At 41.6% G+C, this 17667-nt stretch overlaps 1 protein-coding gene across 4 annotated transcripts in view; it reads right to left on the reverse strand.

Annotated features, from left to right (window-relative positions):
- Nucleotides 1–17667, reverse strand: part of MTOR (mechanistic target of rapamycin kinase) — a 64605-nt gene that overhangs the window by 11639 nt on the left and 35299 nt on the right. For 3 of the 4 annotated variants that reach the window (XM_042051315.1, XM_042051314.1, XM_042051313.1), the window contains 10 exons: nt 15792–15931; nt 13281–13381; nt 12323–12438; nt 10264–10341; nt 9775–9882; nt 7364–7489; nt 6601–6732; nt 2856–2971; nt 1457–1574; nt 482–688 (listed from right to left, as the gene is read on the reverse strand). In XM_042051315.1, the coding sequence (XP_041907249.1) occupies nt 482–688; nt 1457–1574; nt 2856–2971; nt 6601–6732; nt 7364–7489; nt 9775–9882; nt 10264–10341; nt 12323–12438; nt 13281–13381; nt 15792–15931 (1242 nt within the window). The remainder of the gene's footprint in view (nt 1–481; nt 689–1456; nt 1575–2855; nt 2972–6600; nt 6733–7363; nt 7490–9774; nt 9883–10263; nt 10342–12322; nt 12439–13280; nt 13382–15791; nt 15932–17667) is intronic. The other variant, XM_042051316.1, reaches the window with a different exon arrangement.

Consider the following 17667-nt stretch of genomic DNA (forward strand, 5'->3'; position numbering starts at 1 on the left):
GTTCTATGCAAGCACATCAGCCCACATGAATCCTAAACTCAAGAAGGGGAAAGAGGAAGAAATATGTGGAAATATAGATGTAATCCCCATTGTAGCTGACGTCTGCTCATACTCTTCATTAGGACATGTTGCTCCTAGGATTTAATGTTTTGCTTGACTACACAAAGGTCTTTCAGCCTGGCAGGGTAAACGCTGTGAAATGGTTTTATACTTCAGTTTGTTTGCAAAGCTATGGACAGCAAAGCAGCCTAAAAACAACCACCTTACTATAACTGGTAAATGAAAGAGATTCCTCACAGTCTTCTGTGAAGGGCTTAAGTAGCAGTACTTGTTAATGCACTGTATCACCTATGACAGCCACCTCAGCCTCTGCTTTAGGCCACAGCTAATAATCATTTGCATTAATTTAGCCCATAAAATTTTCCTGTGTTTAAGCAGTAAGTACCAATCTCTCAACATGAAGAGGGAGGAAGGAGGTTACCTCAGTGACTTTTTTCTGCACTGGGGATGGGATGGGGCTGTTCTCAGTGCTCTCTGCATCGCTCTCACTGTTGCTGCCCTCAGCGTTAGCACTGGTGACACTGGCTCCGCTCGCGTGACGGAGTTTCTTCTTCTCATCTCTGGCTTGGTTTTGATGTTTATAGTGAAGCACTGCTTCAAAGTTCATCACTGCCCAGGCATGCCAGGCCTGCCAACAGGAGAGAACAGAAGTCAGAAGGAAGATGACTCCTTTCTGCAACATGCACTTTCTAACTGTTAGATACAATCCAACCTTTCTGTGTTTGCAAACAACAGCAGTAAGTAATACCCTGCCGACAACACAATGCTTTGATTTCTCTAATTGCTTGTAATTTGAACTGTCTTATTATCTTAAATAACATCATGTTGAGTTCTTGGCCAGGAACTCCCTGTTGAATATTAAAGCAAATGAGCTTGGTACCAAAAATTAAATTATGTTTGCATATACCTTAATTTTTCAAAGGCTAAAATGAAAATTAGTATGTTAGGACTTGGGGATGTGTAATGGGAAAAAATGCAGGAGATGGCTGCCCCAGAGAAAATCTGGCACCAAATATTAATTGAAATATCACAACCCTGAAATCAAGGGCTCTTTGGAGAATTAACAGGGCTACTTTCCTTGTTCAAGTTTACTGACTGAGAACAAGTTAAATTTCTCCATTTTCTTTCTCCTTCATTGCTAACTGACAGGAGAGAGTCTCAAAAGCAAGAACAGAAACTGAACTGTGGCCTAGTTTTACCAACCAGATAAAATTCTAAACAAGAATCTCATGGTTGCCTCGGGCCACTTTCTCTGTTTTTTGGTTCTGTTTTGTTTTTTTTTTAATCCTACTGGCAGTAACAAGGCAGACAGTTATAGGAGATCTTCCAATTAACATATTCCTTTCCTGTAGTATGGGATTTGATCAAATTTATCTGGCAACTTTTCTGTAATGACCTTGTACCAGTTGCGATCATGCTCCGTTGCAGCACTGTAGTATTGCAAGACTTTGGGGATGGTGCTCTCGTTGATGCCTTGCAGGTTCAGCTGCCACTCACCCAATTTCAGGAAACACCTGGTTAAGCAAAGGGATTATTGATTCAAAACCTAAAATGAAAACAAAACCTCTGGACTAAAAGGCAAACTTGTTATCTGGATCTAAAAGACATTCCATGTGGTGAATCCAGTCAGGAAGCTTCTCCTGCAGGCTGGATGCAAGGTTCAAAATATCTCCATCTTGCTTGTAGTGTGGAATTAACTAGTTGAAGCTTTAATTTAAGAGGAAAGGTGGGGATCAAACTTTTTTCCTCATCTGTAAGAGTTATAAAATAAATGTAAGAAGATGTAACAGCAACATTGAAAGACTTCATCAGTCTCTGCTGATAAAATGCATACACACGTGGTGATGAGCTGCACTGAGCACCATATGAATGAGCCTTTTGGGGAGAACACTGACAGACAGACAATGGAAACACAGAGGAACTGTTCTTCCCCCAGCCAGAACCCCATTAAGTCATTGCCTCCTAGAGGAAAGGAAAAACAACGTATTTTTACTGCAGCAGGGTGGGGTTGTCAAGGTTTGTGCAAAACTTAATACTTTGCTCCCTCAGCAGACTTTAAATGCCACAGTTACATGGCTGTCTTTTCTGTACTTTGAGTTTTCCAGAAAGCGTTGTGCAAGACAAAGATTGTATGCAAATCATCACTAATTTGTTTTCCATGATAGTCTCTGAAAAAATAAGACAATGGTGTTACCAAGTTCCCCTCCCAATAAAAGCAAATTGAGTGCATGCCTCCCTTCAAAAAAAGCAAACCTTCAATAGAAAGCACTATGCAAATTTTAATTTAAACAGAAAAAAACAGATCTGGCACCTACAGATCCACAGAGAAAAATGGAGAAAGGGTTTTTAATGCAACAATATTATAAGAGACCATCACATGCTGAGCACCTACTGCCCAAAGCACTGCTGTTCTGCTTGGCAGCCTGTGTACCTAATACAGATGTGCCAGGTGTGTGGGAAGTGTTTCTTTCCTAGTGACTGCATCTCCTGAAAAGCAAAGAAACAGCCATGCTGAGTGCTCTGCCTTCTGCCAGTGAGCCACAGTGCTGGAAAAATACAACTAGCCACCAGCAACAAATACAAGCTTGTTTAGGCTGATGTGTGCCAGTAACATCTACTGAACATTACATGGTAGATAAGAACGTAATACCAAAGCAGCTAAATGAGAAATCCCCTGTTTTTTTAATCAAAGCATGAGCTTTGTCTGAAATGTGTCACCTGCAGGGACCCTGCACCTCAGGAAAGCCTTCGGTTTCAGTCTAGAGCTAAAGGGTGCCCCAGGACCCTGTGCTGACCGTGCCATGAGCTTATGGAGCTCCTGCTTGTGCTGCTGGTCCTCGGTGGCGATGGCATGCTGGGCCTGCTGCTGCATGGTCTGCACAAAATGCTGCATGTGCTGGAACGCGTCGATCTGCAAAGGGATAATGGAGGCAGTGAGGACCACAGGGCTTAAATACAACTTCTCAAGGGAGAAAGACAATGAGGAAATGAGTTTTCACTGAAATAAAAATCTATGGTTTTCTTTCAAAGCTTTTCAGCCATTGACATCCCTCTAAAGTCACTTTACACTTTGAATATGTCCAAATAAATGAAGAGGTTAGAGATTGTCGTCTCTGAAATGGCTAAACTGAGGAACAAATAATTGCATCCTTCCAACGCCAGGCACACCTTCATTGTCATACAGACAGATAGTCAAAGGTATGACTGACCATAACAGAAGTTAACACCATGCTCTGATGTGCAAGAACTCAACTCTGCCAAAGCAACAAGGTCACATGTACAGGGAGAAAACTTCAACAGCAGAAAATGTTCTGTTACTGCCCACGCAGTGCGAGATTCTAGTACAGATACAGAGGTATCTCGTTTGCAGCTGAGCACGAACTAAGTCTGGCAATTCCAACAATCGAATGTTTATAGGTTAGAAACTGTATCTGACCAGGACAATACCAAACAGACAGGATCACAAATCCAGAGAAGCCTACCTATAATATGCTATGGCCAGACAATAAAAAAAAGACAATTCGAGAAAATAATGCCTGAAGGAAAACCTGCAGCTTCCTGATCTTTCCTCCTAACCTTCCGGCTTTGGCTAGGCTTGAAGTACACACCATGGGATGTTAACTAACGCAGTACTTGTGCTCGTGGCACGAGCTCTGGTGTGCCCAGGTCAGAGAGGGTCCAGCTGCGTTCTGTGTGTCGCTGAAGCGACTTCGGCATCAGAAAAAGTGCTGCTGACTGAGCTAGCTAGCTGGCATCTTTGCAGAGGGAGACACGGCAGAAGCCGATGATATCGGCTCACGTTAGCTCGGAGACAAAGGAAGAGAGAGGCTGTTCTGGTCTGACGCCTAACAGGTTTATTGTTAGAAGTTTCGCAACCTGAACAAGCTCGGAAGGGATGGAAGGCGATGGGATGCTCTCCCAAGGCTTGTCCTCAGTTTTATCGAGAGCTTGAAAACCCGCAGTGAAAGGGGAAAACAACCAATGAGTTACAAGCCAGGGGGAGGATACAATTTAACAAGAACCACTGAGGGAAACCGAGAGGCGGGAGTTATAACAAAGAACCAATGAACAACCGAGTAACCGAGAATTTTCCCAGACCAGGGGAGGTGGCTTGTACCCGGGCACCGCCTGGGGGGGGTGTGGCTTAGGCTTCTGAGCCGCCCATCGACCCACCCTCTGAGTCTGCCTCTTCAGGAAACTCGATCCAGGGGATGGGCTGGGATTGATTGGCATCATGCTGCCCCAGACCCACAGTGGGCTGGGTCACAGAAACAATTAACGTTTGAGTTGCTTCAACAAATTGAAGTCTAGATTTCTCCTAAGGTTATTGAAGAAGTACAAATGTGCATTGCTCCTTTGCCAGAATACATAGGGCAGTAGTGCTAAAGCAACTTGCACTACCAAATTCTGAGGGAAAAAATATTTTTAAAATTCCTTGGAAAGAATTCTGGGGTAGGAAAACCCAAAATTAAAGATTTAAGAAAAAAGTATGCACACTTCACTGGAAAGAACTAAGACTAAAGCTCCTGCAATCTGCAAGGTAATTTCAGGTTAGGAACTGCAGAATATGCTGTTAGAAGCCTAATTTACTTTTGCGAATCTATAGGAATGAGCTATGTTAGAGATACGAACCACCTGAGCTCAAATGCCTCATCTATCCCTTTCAAATGTCAGCGTGCACAACTCCGTGGTGAGGAAAAAGGGTATTAGCCCAGGGTGAAAAAAAAAGAAAGGCTCATACTCTTAACATTAACGTGGTGGTGTATTCCACAGCTGGTAACCTAGATAGAAGGGACGGGGCGGGGGGGGATAACAATCTTATAAATAGTGATGCTAGACATCCATTAAAAATAGAGAAAATATATTGCCAAACAGTATCAGCGCAGAATGTTATCTTTTTATTATGTGCCCCTCTCATATCTAAATACACGCAACAATCTGTTCTTCAGTTTCCATTAATACTGAAAACGGATCGCCAAAAACTGACACATGGAGCACTTAAGACTGAAAGCAGTAAGTCTTCCAGAACAACTGAATTCCTAAGTTTTTATGCAGCCTTTTTATGGGATATGGCTTAGAACACAGCTGCTGGCAAAGGTCCTTGTTAGAAGAAATGTAATAGGGTTTACTTATCCATTTTTATCTGTTGTTTGAGAAAAGACTGTCGTGGAGCTCTGCAAGTGCTGTGTGGTTGGTTTCCTTCTAGATGCCATCTTTTTTCCTGCTGGATTTGGCAAGTGCCAAGATGGCAGTCTGAAAACATTTTAGACCAACAGAGGAACCTTGAACTGCTCAGCTAGAAAAAATGGTCATTTCCCACCATACCAGCCTACATCAGCAGCTTATTACTTAGGATATCAAATGAAGTGAACACACACAGTTACATAAAACTACACACATCACCAGGTGTAACTATGTATTATTTATCTATTTTGGTATCAGTTTTCCCCCATTTTCATGGACTCCACCTATTCTTGCATCAGTTAATTTTAGACATGTTCTCCCAGCCCCTTAATCTTTGTGCCTTCTCTCATTCTGCTTTCCACAACTGCATCAGTGTCCTGCACCATGTCCATCTATTTCTTAATCACAAGTCAAACACTGCAAAACACGGTTTCCCTCACAGAGGCAGGCAAAGACCCCACATACTTCTGGGGTCATTTACTGAAGAAGGTAAGAGGCAATTTCACTGTTTTACAGAGCCAACAGAACTGGGCCTCAGCAACAGCTCCTCTTGCCTTTTTAATTCAAATAAAGAATAGTTAGGTCATGGCAATGTTCCCACAGCAATGGCTCTGCTCCAGTGCTGGCAATCCCAAAGGCAGAAAAAATAAAAAATACGTGGCAGAACATGAGGATAAATGGAGGCTTTAATGTACATTAAAAAAAAGATAACTTATCCAGTCTGAAGCTTATTGGATTTGATTATGTAAATTCTCCCTGTGCTGCAATGTCAAAAACATTCACCCTGGGCTCTCTGGAGCCAAATTGTTCCCATGACAGAAGCCCCTGTACTTTCCAGTTCTTTCAGTTAGAAATTTCCAATAATCTCTTTAGTAAAAATCAGTTCTGCTCAGCAACTAAGTGCAAACTGTTCAGGACACTTTTCAAACTGGTAATAACCCCCCCTTTACTTCCCTCTTTCAGCATGTAACCCTGACCACAGGTACAGTGTAGAGACTTGGCAATCAGAACAGTGGATGAAAAATAAAGTACCAAACCTACACAGGACAAAAGAGCTACTACTGACCATTAATCTTGGCTACATCCTTTGGGTACCAGCTACTGGTTTAGCAAAAATACTCTTTCTATGTATGAAATAAAATTAGGGCCAGGTTTTCTCTGCCTTACAGAGTTTTAAAGGAAAAAACCAGCTTACAATCTGAATAACAATAAGGAAAGGAATTAGTTACTCTCTTTTAGGGGAGCAAAAGTAAAATCTCCAGCCTTGCCTTTGTTCTGTGGGGAACATGAAGAGCTATTGTGTATGGCATTTCACAAAACCTGAGCAGTGAAACAGAGTGCTGTGTTCTCCTGTACCTTACGGGCGCTCTTCCACATGTGCTTCATGTACGCGTAAGTCACTTGGGGATGGACTGTTGGCAGTGGGTGATCCAGCTGTCGAGATGGATCTACTCCCAAGAGCAGGACAAGAGTCTTATGGGCCAAAGCCTGGAGAAAGTGGCAAAGACAAAAAGCAGGTTTAAACAAGCTCATTGTTACCTCCAGCTCATATTGCTTCAGAATTGCCCAACACTAAAAAAGTACATCTGACCCTCCAGATACAACACAGACACAGCAGACTCCCTGGACTCATAAGAATACCACATGATAAACCTTATGTCTTCCTTTGGATCAGAGCATTAGATTCTCATTTCAGAAACCAGTAGAAAGTGTAAAGTCTCTGTTTAAAAGTATTTGGCAATAAATTTTGTGGTGACTGTTAAAATAGAACTCTAATGTTTAACAGTAACATCACATTCTAGATGCTCTAGCAGAGAGAGCTATTATAATAATCTCCAGTGCTGCATAAAAACTTACAGTTATAGCATGCAATAAAAAAATTGGCTCAGGGGTTCTCATGTATAATACCAGTCCCACAAAAATAACCTTGGGTACAAGCATGAACTCTATGCTGGTTACAATTTTAGCATTTCAACAATTTCTGACTAGTTTCTTCCTCAGAGGAGAGCCCATACCACCTGGGCAATGAAAGCATTTAGGAATGCTCAAGGTTGAAGCAGCACAGCAAAGCAAATTGTCCGAAAACTTGCTGAAGAGGACAGAGCCTGACAATGCTCACCAGCCTCCCACTCTTGCCACACAAGCTGGCATACTTGAGCCAAGTTCTCATGTCCTCATGAGGATTCACAACAAGAGATCGGACCATCAATATTCTTTGCCAGTCTTCCACGATTCGCTGACAGCCCTGAGAGGAAAAAGAAGGGAGAACTTACTAGTGTTTGGTCTCCAGTGTACTGCACAGAGCCTTGATTCAGAATCTGAAGGGACTTCCATCAAGAGAGAGAGTTCTGTGCCCATAATTCACAGCAGACTGACATTACAGAATCACACAGAATCACAGAATGAACTAGGTTGGAAAAGACCTTTAAGATCATCTAGTCCAACCTATGATCTAACACCTCCTCATCAACTAAACCATGACTCTGAGTGCCACGTCCAGTCTTTTTTTAAACATGCCCAGGGATGGTGACTCCACCACCTCCCTGGCAGACAATTCCAGCACACAATCACTCTTTCAGAGAAGAATTTTTTTCTAAAGTCTAACCTAAACTTCCCTTGGTGCAGCTAAAGACCGTGTCTTAAGGAACTGTCTATTTCTTTAACACTGCAGTGCATGAAGAAGGTTCAGTCCCTAACTCTCACAATCTGCAAGCAGCTCACTGCTTGCAGTCTAACGATATCCTCTAATGGAAAAAGGAGAAAAGCTCCTAAAGCTGAAATGCATCCAAAAATCAAGAAAGCTCTTAGTACAATTCCACAGTGAGTCAAAGTGCCTTCCAAAGTACCTTCTCAACCTATTTTTGGTTTAAATATCAACATGGAAATGGTAGAAAACCAAATGGTTGCAAAGATATTTTTGTTACTGCCCTTTTCCTTGCATGTATTGCTTTTGGAGGCTGGCACCTCTAAACTGGTTTTCTGCCAGAAACTGCAGCTTCAACTGCTGTGCTGCTTGTGAAAGCATTGTTTGGTTCTTGTCTGTCTGATGGGAGAGGCACAACACTGTCAGAGCAGGATGAGTCTGTATTTCAAACATTCAAGGACGCTACAGAGAAGTAGAATTGTGGAAGGGACCATAGCAACCAAATCCATGGTGCTTTATATAGTGGCCAAGTACAGGGTAACAGTGATGTTCCAAAGTTTCTATTCAGCCAGCAACTACTTAGTTTTGAGGTAAATAAGAGATTTTCCAGTGGCAGCAAGGACCTTAGCACCAAAGAAGTTATTCTTTCCCTTCTTCCCCCAAGTTGAGGGCTGGGAAGGCAAAGCTTGTTTTCTAACACCCAAATAAACTTCTTCCAATAGGCATTTAAAAAATTATTAAAAACCAGCTATAAAACGTTAAAGAACTGTATGTACTGCTTTCAGGACTATAAAAAGCTGTATTCAGACATTACACTTCCTGCCACTTCATCTTTCTACCCCAGTGGACTGGGCCTGAGCTTTTCCAGACAGGAATGCAGATTGGAGACTAAAAGCTTTGTCACAGTTTCCCAAACAGCTAAAAAGTACACAGCAGGCTTTCATAAGGCGGCAGATTATAGCAGTCCCAGTGAAGAACTCTGCACAAAAGTTCTTCCTCCAGGCAGCATTTTACCTTAGTTACGCCCTTTTCGTCTTTTACCCCCTTCTCTTGCAGAAATCACCTCTTTGAACAGTATTCCTGTATGTACTACTGCATCTGAGGATATTCACTTTCACTGTAGGGACGCCTCTTATAAGGAAATAGTGTCAAATATTTGTCTGATTTAAATTTTCAGAGGTACTTTGGATTTTTGATGTCTAGAGTAAGAAAGGCACAAACTTCTCTTTCAATACAGGAAAATCAACATTGCTAAAGGTCTCTTCTGAAAGGTCAAGGTTAATCATAGCATCATTTAAATTGGAAAACATCTTTACGATTATCAAATCCAACCAGAAACCTAACACTGCCACTGCACCACTAAGCCATGTCCCTAGGTGTAACAAATCAGCTGGAAATGTTCTTGTAAGACGCCCAAAAGGAACAGAATAATCTTTTATTTTACAAGCATGTGAATTCTCTGACCAGTTTTCCAGAATTTGGAGAGAATTCACTTCTTAAAATGCAGCCAGCCAGGTAAAAAGTTCAAACTAGCCTGATCCAAACCAGTATTTCCAGATGTAATCCACTATTGAGATAAGCAGCCTTGGAGATGTTACTAGTGTCTCTCTTCTGTATACATCTATTTCAAGGCTTAGTTCACCCTTTTAAAGTGTCATATCAGGACCTCAGGAACATTAACCTGAAAAAAAAAAAAAAGCCCAAACCAAAACCCCAGACAACCAGGAAAAGCACAAAGGAGATGGAGCATGCAGCCATGTGAGTGTGGATGTTACTGGGATGGAGAGAGACATGGAAGGATTTACTGAGCCACCACACTGATTTAAAAGGAAGCTCTTCATTCCAGCCCATTGGCATCTCCATCCTTGACCTTTACATGGATGTACCTGCAGTCTTTCCCACCAGATCTGGCGGATGATCTCACGGCGTTCTGGTACAAGTTTATACTGGATAACCTCTTCCAGCTCTGACAGCATCTGGCAGGATACCATAGCCTGAAGGAAAAATTCACATTCCATCCCAATCACTACAGAACAAATCTATAATTAAGGAACAGTGTTTTGGCATCAAAATCTTAAAATACATAGGCTGCCCAACAGATAAAGGACCAACTGCTATATATTGGTACCTAGACGACCTGCTGATTCAAACTCCCTAAATGTCAATTTTTATTTCTTTTGAGGGGGTAGAGCTCACTTCACTTTTAGTTTGTCCCAAAGCTGCTCCTGCAAAGCTGTATGTCTTGTCTGACAAAAGCCATTTAGCTTGTGGGCGTACATAGGTCTTGAGACAAGCACCACTCTGAAGTTTTATGCACATTTTAGAGACGGTCTGAAGCAGCAATGAAGGGAATGAAGTCTGAGCGCTACACTTACCCCGTAGGCTCGACTGTAACTCTCTCCTGCCATGGCAGTCAGCTCAGCATCCAGCAGGTCTCTGGCTTTGTCGATGCACTGAAACAGAACAAAATATTGGGGCAAAGGTAGTGTGTTTCATCTAGAGTCAACTGTTGACACTGCTGTTCAGCTGTTTCATCTCATGGACAAAGCTGGCATTGTTCCAACTCTCGAACAAGAACTAGGAAAGGATCTTATCAACAGAAAGATTTGACAGGAAAACAGTGTCCAGGGCATATATAGGGGGAGTCAAGGTGTCTTGGGGTGACTTTATGATGTGTATCCCATATCACTGCCGTATGCCCAGAAATTAACTTTATGCCTTTCTATGCCTCTAAATTGAGCCTGAGAGGGGGAAGGAAAAACTGAGCAAAACTTTTTCAAAGCAGTTTGCAGCTTGTTCAAGGTCACACAGAGATAGCAACTTTTGCCCAGCTGCGGCAGGCGAGGGAGGAAGCACCCGGCTTGCTGTTTCCCGAGTCAGTTTTTTGGCCAGTGGTTCAGCTTCTTTTTCTCCAAAGAGAGACTGAGAGTTGGATTTTTTTCCCTTCCCTGGAATTTCGGATTTTCTCCCTTTTCCACTGGACTGCTCAATATTAGAACACATCAGGAGGACTTTCCACCAAGTGCAGAGGGCCTGGCCCTGGGCCAAGCCCCAGCTCTGAGGAGACCAAAGGGAGGACTTTAACACTTTCCCAGGTTTTTTTCTCCACAGCGAGAGATTTTATTATTTAGCATTATTATCCTTTTCCCGTGTGTTTGCTAAATAAATAGTTTTTATCTCTTTCACTTTCCTTTGAGGAAAATTTATTTTCCCTGAACCTGGTGGGGGAGGGGTGGTGACCTGCCTTCTCTCAGAGGATATATTTCTAAATTTGGCCAAACTGGAACACAAGGGAGCTTCATTCATCACCTGCACAGTTTGAAGTTTGTCTTCCTACAAAATCAAAGTTTGCAGTATTTCTAATCCTACTGTCATTGTAGAGATCATCATAAACAACACTTGTAGAGGAAAAGTTCACATTTTAGTGCATGAGAGTTGGTTACAAAAAGGAGCCTCAAGAAATGAGCCTCTTGATACCATACAATGAAAGAAAATAGCTTTTGTTGTTTTACATAACCCAACAGGATTTTATGAATTTTACAGGACAGCAAATTCCATGTCTCATCCTCAAACTAAGACAGGCTCTTCAAGCATGAAATAAATCCTGCTCTAGTTCTAGTCATTATATAATCTCTCACCTATAGCTTTTCCTGTTCAAAATGTTAAAGGTTAATCACAAACTCTACTCTTTTGAATGCCTGGTTAATTTTACTGTGCACATCACCCAAAAATTTATGTACGGGTTTTGACAGCACAGATTGAATTACTCCTTTATCTAAGTTGGCAAGCCAGCACAGAATTCTGAGAAATGGGACTTGAGCTTCCTTGGAAAGTAAACAACACGTTTCACATGTACAGAGTCGCTCTGCAAATCTCTGTGACAAACAAGCATTATCAATACAGCTCTGTTTAATAGACTCATTCCTTGTCTTGGTATCTCAACCTAAGATTTAAGATTTATCAATGCTACCAGAAAAATTACAGTTATTGTACATGATACATATGAGCACTTCACCGAAACAGCTGTAAGAGAAAGAAGTGCACAAAAAATCCATTAGGAACCTTACAGGTGTCTCAGGCATTCCTGGCAATTCACAATCAGTGCCTTGTAGAATGGAACCTCTGCTGACATAATCCTTGTGCCCTGCCTGTCTAGAAAAGAGGCACAGAAGTAAAAAAAAACCAAAAAAGACTAAGGCATTCTTATGTTCTACAGCACTGGACCACTACCATCTGTACATACATTCACTGCTATGTTTCTGGAAATACAAGGTAAGATCTATCACCCAGGTCTAATATATCCATGGAAAAAACATTATTGGGCAATTCATAGGTTATAGTCAACCTCTTTAAAACAGACTGTTTTTCTATTAAACTCTGTAGTCTAGAACATCTTTAACCAGGTTTTGGGATACCAACAAGGAAGATAATTACTTGCTGAGCCAGTGAGAAAAGGTCCTGATGTAGTGCCAGTACAGCCCTGTAGAAAGCACCATCATGGGTATCCCTGGGGATCATGCAGGTATATTCTTCCATGCTGTCCCACTGACCTGCAGAGACACAGATATCTTCAGTAATGCAACGGCCTTCTCTGCAATGTGAGAACAGAACAGAACTATGATGTCGTGCTTAGACATCAGTGCCTAGGCCTGAGTGCTGTCTGGTACTTCTGCATTTAAGTCAGCTCTCCGACAGCTTATCTTTGTCAGGGACACTGTTACATATATAAACACACACATAGCTACAGACAAGAAAAACATATGCATTTTTCTTCTAGACAAATTGTTATCCTTGTGGAAAAGGTTCTTTCATTCTTTGTGATGAAAAAATTAAAATTCTGACACTTCCAGAACATTTGAATTAATTAGTACCATACAAAGAAAAAGATGAATTTTTCTCAGCAAAGGCTGGCAGAGAGCAAGTGATTCATAAGCTTCTCTAATAAATATCTCACTATCAACATAAATGGACATTTGGACCACTACAGATTTATTCCACTTAAGATTGTCTACTCAGCAGACACAACCTCTAAAATGCTCAACAGATACTGTTCTTCTTGTAAATAAGAGTCTGCCACAAATCTGAGAAAGTCTTTTTATCTCATTTCCAACCTGAGCTCTGTTCAGTGTAAAGCCAAGCAAAAGGGAGCATTTAAGCAACTGATCACCTGCTCAGATCACTCTGTTACTAGAGACCACACGGGGAGACTTGATGTAAATGCAGATTTTCCAAAGGACTTCAATATGGAACGACACTTACTTCATTTCCCAATGTAAATAATGCAGTTCCTTGATGTTGCTGTTTCCTGTATTCTGTAGTTCTGAAGTAAGTTAAAACTATCTGTACTTGCACTTCATAGGCTGTCACACCCCAGCACAGGAGGATACTTTACCTAGACCCCAAGCAGCAGCAGCAGCCATCCTGGCCATCTTAGCTTGAGTTTCATCATTCACCTGGGTCCACTTTTCACAGCATTGCTGGTGGAGCTGCCCCCTAAGAAGAATCCACAATTTCTGATCAGCAAAAAGCCTCTTCCAAGAATTCTGCCTCATTAAACAACCACTTCCCACTGATAAGACAACAACTAGCCCCATTGTTCTTTTTATACTGAGTGGAGAATAGGATTTGACTCCTCTGGCCAACTCATGCTAGTCTGACGATAAATATCCTATCATCAGAAAATAATTTTAAGGCACACTATGTTTTGAAAATACACATCCAAAGAGAAGTTTGCATTTGTTCCTCAGCAGCTCTTAATGCCTACTTTTACAAATTGGACTGATATTGCCAGTCTATAAATACAGGAGAAAAAACACCTAATTCTCAAGAAAACAAACAAACCACCACCAAAAAAAGGATGCTTAAAATTTTTGCAAGTGTCATTAGAAGAAACGTATGATCTAAAACGCTTGGGCATGGCTCCTACTGGCAAAAATTTTGAACTAACTCATCAAGTCTGAAGAGAAAGACTGCAGAATGAATGTTGCTGTAACCTCATATGAGGACTTGTCATGGCAAGATCTCAGAGGGAATCTGAATCTTTCATCTCCAGCAGAGAGGAAGCATCAGGATTTTTTATATTATTTCTTTCAAATCAACTGTGAATGCTCCACTAATCAAACCAATTACCCTCGGTGTTGCAGTTCCAGAATTTCTCAGGCTGGATACTCTGTAGCAGTGAAACAGCTGCCAACTGTGAGGGAGAACAACTTGCCTTCCCTACTGTCACCCTCCCCCCTCCCAAAAAGGAAGATGAGTTAGTCAAACAGAACCAATGGGCTGCCACAGGCAAGGCAGTAATTCTGACAGCTTAATGGCCCAGGAGGAAAAAAAACCCAAGGCCAATGAAAAACAAAGCCAAACCTAGCAACAACAGTAAATCAGGACCTCAGAGATGCTGATAAAACACTATGGGTCCTACAGGAATAACTACATGAGGAGACAAATAGCTAAGAATGTTTTGGCTGTACTCTCAAAATATCACAGCAGAGTACTGAAACAATGATGCTGCATAATATAATTCTAGATTATCTGCCTTATCCTGTCAAGCAGATTCCAGCAGCACAACCAGTCAAGTTGAATGCTACTGAAGAGTATCAGCAGCTGAACTAGGGAATCCTCAGCCTCAGGACGGCCTCTCTAGAATCAGCTGCAAGGCAGCAGACAGCACTTTGCAAAAGCACTTCTGAATTGTAAAAACATCTGCACAGAGTTGTAGTCCAGTTCCACAAGAGAACTTGGAGACTCTGATTGCTGTCATCACTACAGACTATCAATAGATCCCTGATATCTCAGTCCAACAGAACAAAATTGTCCTTCTGTTGTTCCATAGATTTGTTGCTGATACATGAATAAGTAGGAGGTTCACAAAGGACACTTTACACAAATACACATCCTCCAGGAGGGAAAAATTCTTCAAATCCCTGATGAGAACTGCCTACTCGTAGAAATGCTGATTGAGGAATGCTCAGTAAGAGATCTATTTTCTGTACTGGAAAAGCTACACCCTGTATGTCTCGCCCTCGTTCAGAAACAAAAAGGGCAGAAAAATGCTGCCAGAATTTGGTTTCTCAAACAGTCCTGTTTCTAGCAGTAAAATGACTTTAGTGAAGAGGAATCTCCTTACTGTGGTGCCATCCTGTGGGTTCATGTCAGGACCCATCAGGAGAGAGCTTGTGACATACAAAGCTCAGTAGAAAGGTGGAATCTGGATGAACCCACACCTGCCCCTGGGTAGAACTGCATGCCACAGTGAACAGGGTGCCTTCTTCAATTACCTTCTTGGAATTGAATAGCGAGGAAAAACCGAAGCCCCCCGTTAAGTAGCAAGCTGTAAGTCACCAGCAGCTCACCCTCTCACAAACACTGACTTGAATCAGTTATGTGTTGACAACAGACATTTGACACAAAGCTTGAAATACTAAATGTCCACAAAGATGAGGCTTAAGAAATGCTGAAAAAGACTAATAAGGAAAGCCTCATCCTTCTACAAGGCATAGGTCTGACACTGAATAAACACAGAACTCTCTCCTGTTTTAATCAGAGTTTAAAAAGGAAGGTCACAATGAACTCCTTTTATGACTGTTTCTGACAATTTCTGCTCAATTAATGTTTTCTCTATTTACAGTGTCTTTCTCTGTTATAAATGGAGTTGACTTGATTACAAGATTGCAGATTCTCTTCCAGAGAGACCTTAATTCACAAGATGGCCAGTCCCAAAAGGCTTAGAGATGTTATTACCAATTCTGACTTCAATGAACAAAGTGAGATGCTGCACAAATACTCAAACTATTAAGTACACGGGAGTAAATAGGAATTCAGGCAAAAAAATTGCACCTGAATGGTAACATCCAGAGAACAGATAAACACCATCTCCCTCAGTCTTCAGGCATTCCCTGCTTACCATTCACCAAGTGCTTCCAAGCAACGCATCCGTCCCAGCATCAGCTCAGGATCATCTTTGTTTGTGTCCATCTTCTTGTCATAGGCCACCAGAGCATCTTCCCATTCATGAAGCTTTTCATACCAGGTAGCTTGAATTTCCTAAGGGAAGGGAAAAAAAAGTAAAAATAAACAGCAGGATTAACATTGATCATTCTGTATTAATTACCACAGCTTTTCCTAAAAAATTCTGTGTCTATGCTGGTCACTTCATCCTTCTTTCATTCTAAATATCATCATGGACTTCTGTGATATAGAGAAGAGCCTTGAGCTAGTGTGAAAACTGGAATCCTGGCATTGCTCCACCTGCCCAGAAATGAACTCAGGTTTACCAGAGGGATTAATCCAACATCACCCCCTTACTCAGTGCCACTGAAATGCCAGCTCAGCAGCTGGTGCTTTTCTTTTTGGAGAGGTGGGGTGAGTGGAATAGGAAAAAGGGTAAATCAATAACATATTCCACTCCCCATTGTTGCACATGCCTGCATTCAAACATGAAAAACAGCCCTGTTTTGTAAAGCTCTTAAGTGCAGCTGTTTGAAAAATCATGCCTTTAAACTAACTGTAAAAAAAAGCCCAAACTTCCCATCTGGCTACTGCTAGGCAATTACTTAATACAGCAGGTAGTATGAAGTTGGGGTCACACCCTTCACAAGGGAAGGCTATGGTTTGTAACAAAGCCACTAAAAGTTAGCAAAGCAGTGATCCTTATCAGCTAAACACTTTTCTTCAGTCTTTATACATTTTGTTTCTCATTTTCAAGCAATAAAATGCCTTAATATATTTCCACACTTTTCTCTGCCAGTGTTTTTCTGCTCAGTCCGTGGAAGCTCATGTCTTGACATAGGCTGCAGAGCAGATTCTTTTCCCAGATCTGTGGGCAGGGTCACTATAAACCATGCTTTGCATGGTTGCCAGGTCTTCCACTTAGCCCTTTAACTTCTCAGCTAAGTCATATTTCAATTAAGTCCCTGAAAGTAGAGCTCACAGCTCCTCTTAGTTTTCTTTTTATTGCATATTCTGGCAAACTCTGTGCTTTGAACTACATTTACTGCTAGAACTATATTGCTGCTAAAGAGTGAAGTCAGAATTAGGTAATGCAGAACTTTGCTCAATCCACCCAAGGAATTATAAGAAGCTGCAAATATGTTCTGAAGTCCGTACTTCTCCCAGAAAGGACTTATATTCCAGTCTAGGTTAAAACCACACATAATACTACACCAGAGGACTTCCACCATTTTGTGCTTATACCTAGTCCCCCCTTTCTAGTGGCTACTACTTAAAGAAGCTGGTCTACTGTGCTTCCAGGGCTGCCTTCCTTTTCCTAATCATCCTAAAATGCTACAACAATTACCACTGCAAAATCATCTTTTTACCAGTAGAACTGTCAGGAGAGCACAGGTGGTTTGGTCCTTGAACACAAATTAAATGACTTATAAAATGAGAAGAAAGAAAAAAAAGGTACATTATTCTGAGAAAGACACAGAACAAATACATAATGGGGTTATTTGATTTCAGTGAGCAGTCTAAATTGTAAGGGACTGGTTAACTTGCTGTTCTAAATATTACCTGTGAACACTTTTGAGAGAGGCTAGAGGCATGACCTCTATTAAAATCCTTACCTGGAAGGTGTTGATGCAGTTTCTCAAATCCTTCAAGGTTAGAACAGGAACTTACTCCCTCCCTTCCCAGCTTATGCTAAATAAAAGGACTTACGGTGTCAGGTTGCTAGTTGCTCACAGCTGCATTTAGTATCAACAGCAGCTGCAAAATTCTCCTCCAAGTCAGGTTCTTGCAGCTCTCCCTGTACCCAGCATTTGCTGCAAAGCACCCACTGA

This window comes from Corvus kubaryi, unplaced genomic scaffold (genome assembly GCF_017639235.1).
Source record: "Corvus kubaryi isolate FWS band 111438036 unplaced genomic scaffold, C.kubaryi_AGA036_p1.0 75, whole genome shotgun sequence".
In the NCBI taxonomy this organism is placed as follows: domain Eukaryota; kingdom Metazoa; phylum Chordata; class Aves; order Passeriformes; family Corvidae; genus Corvus; species Corvus kubaryi.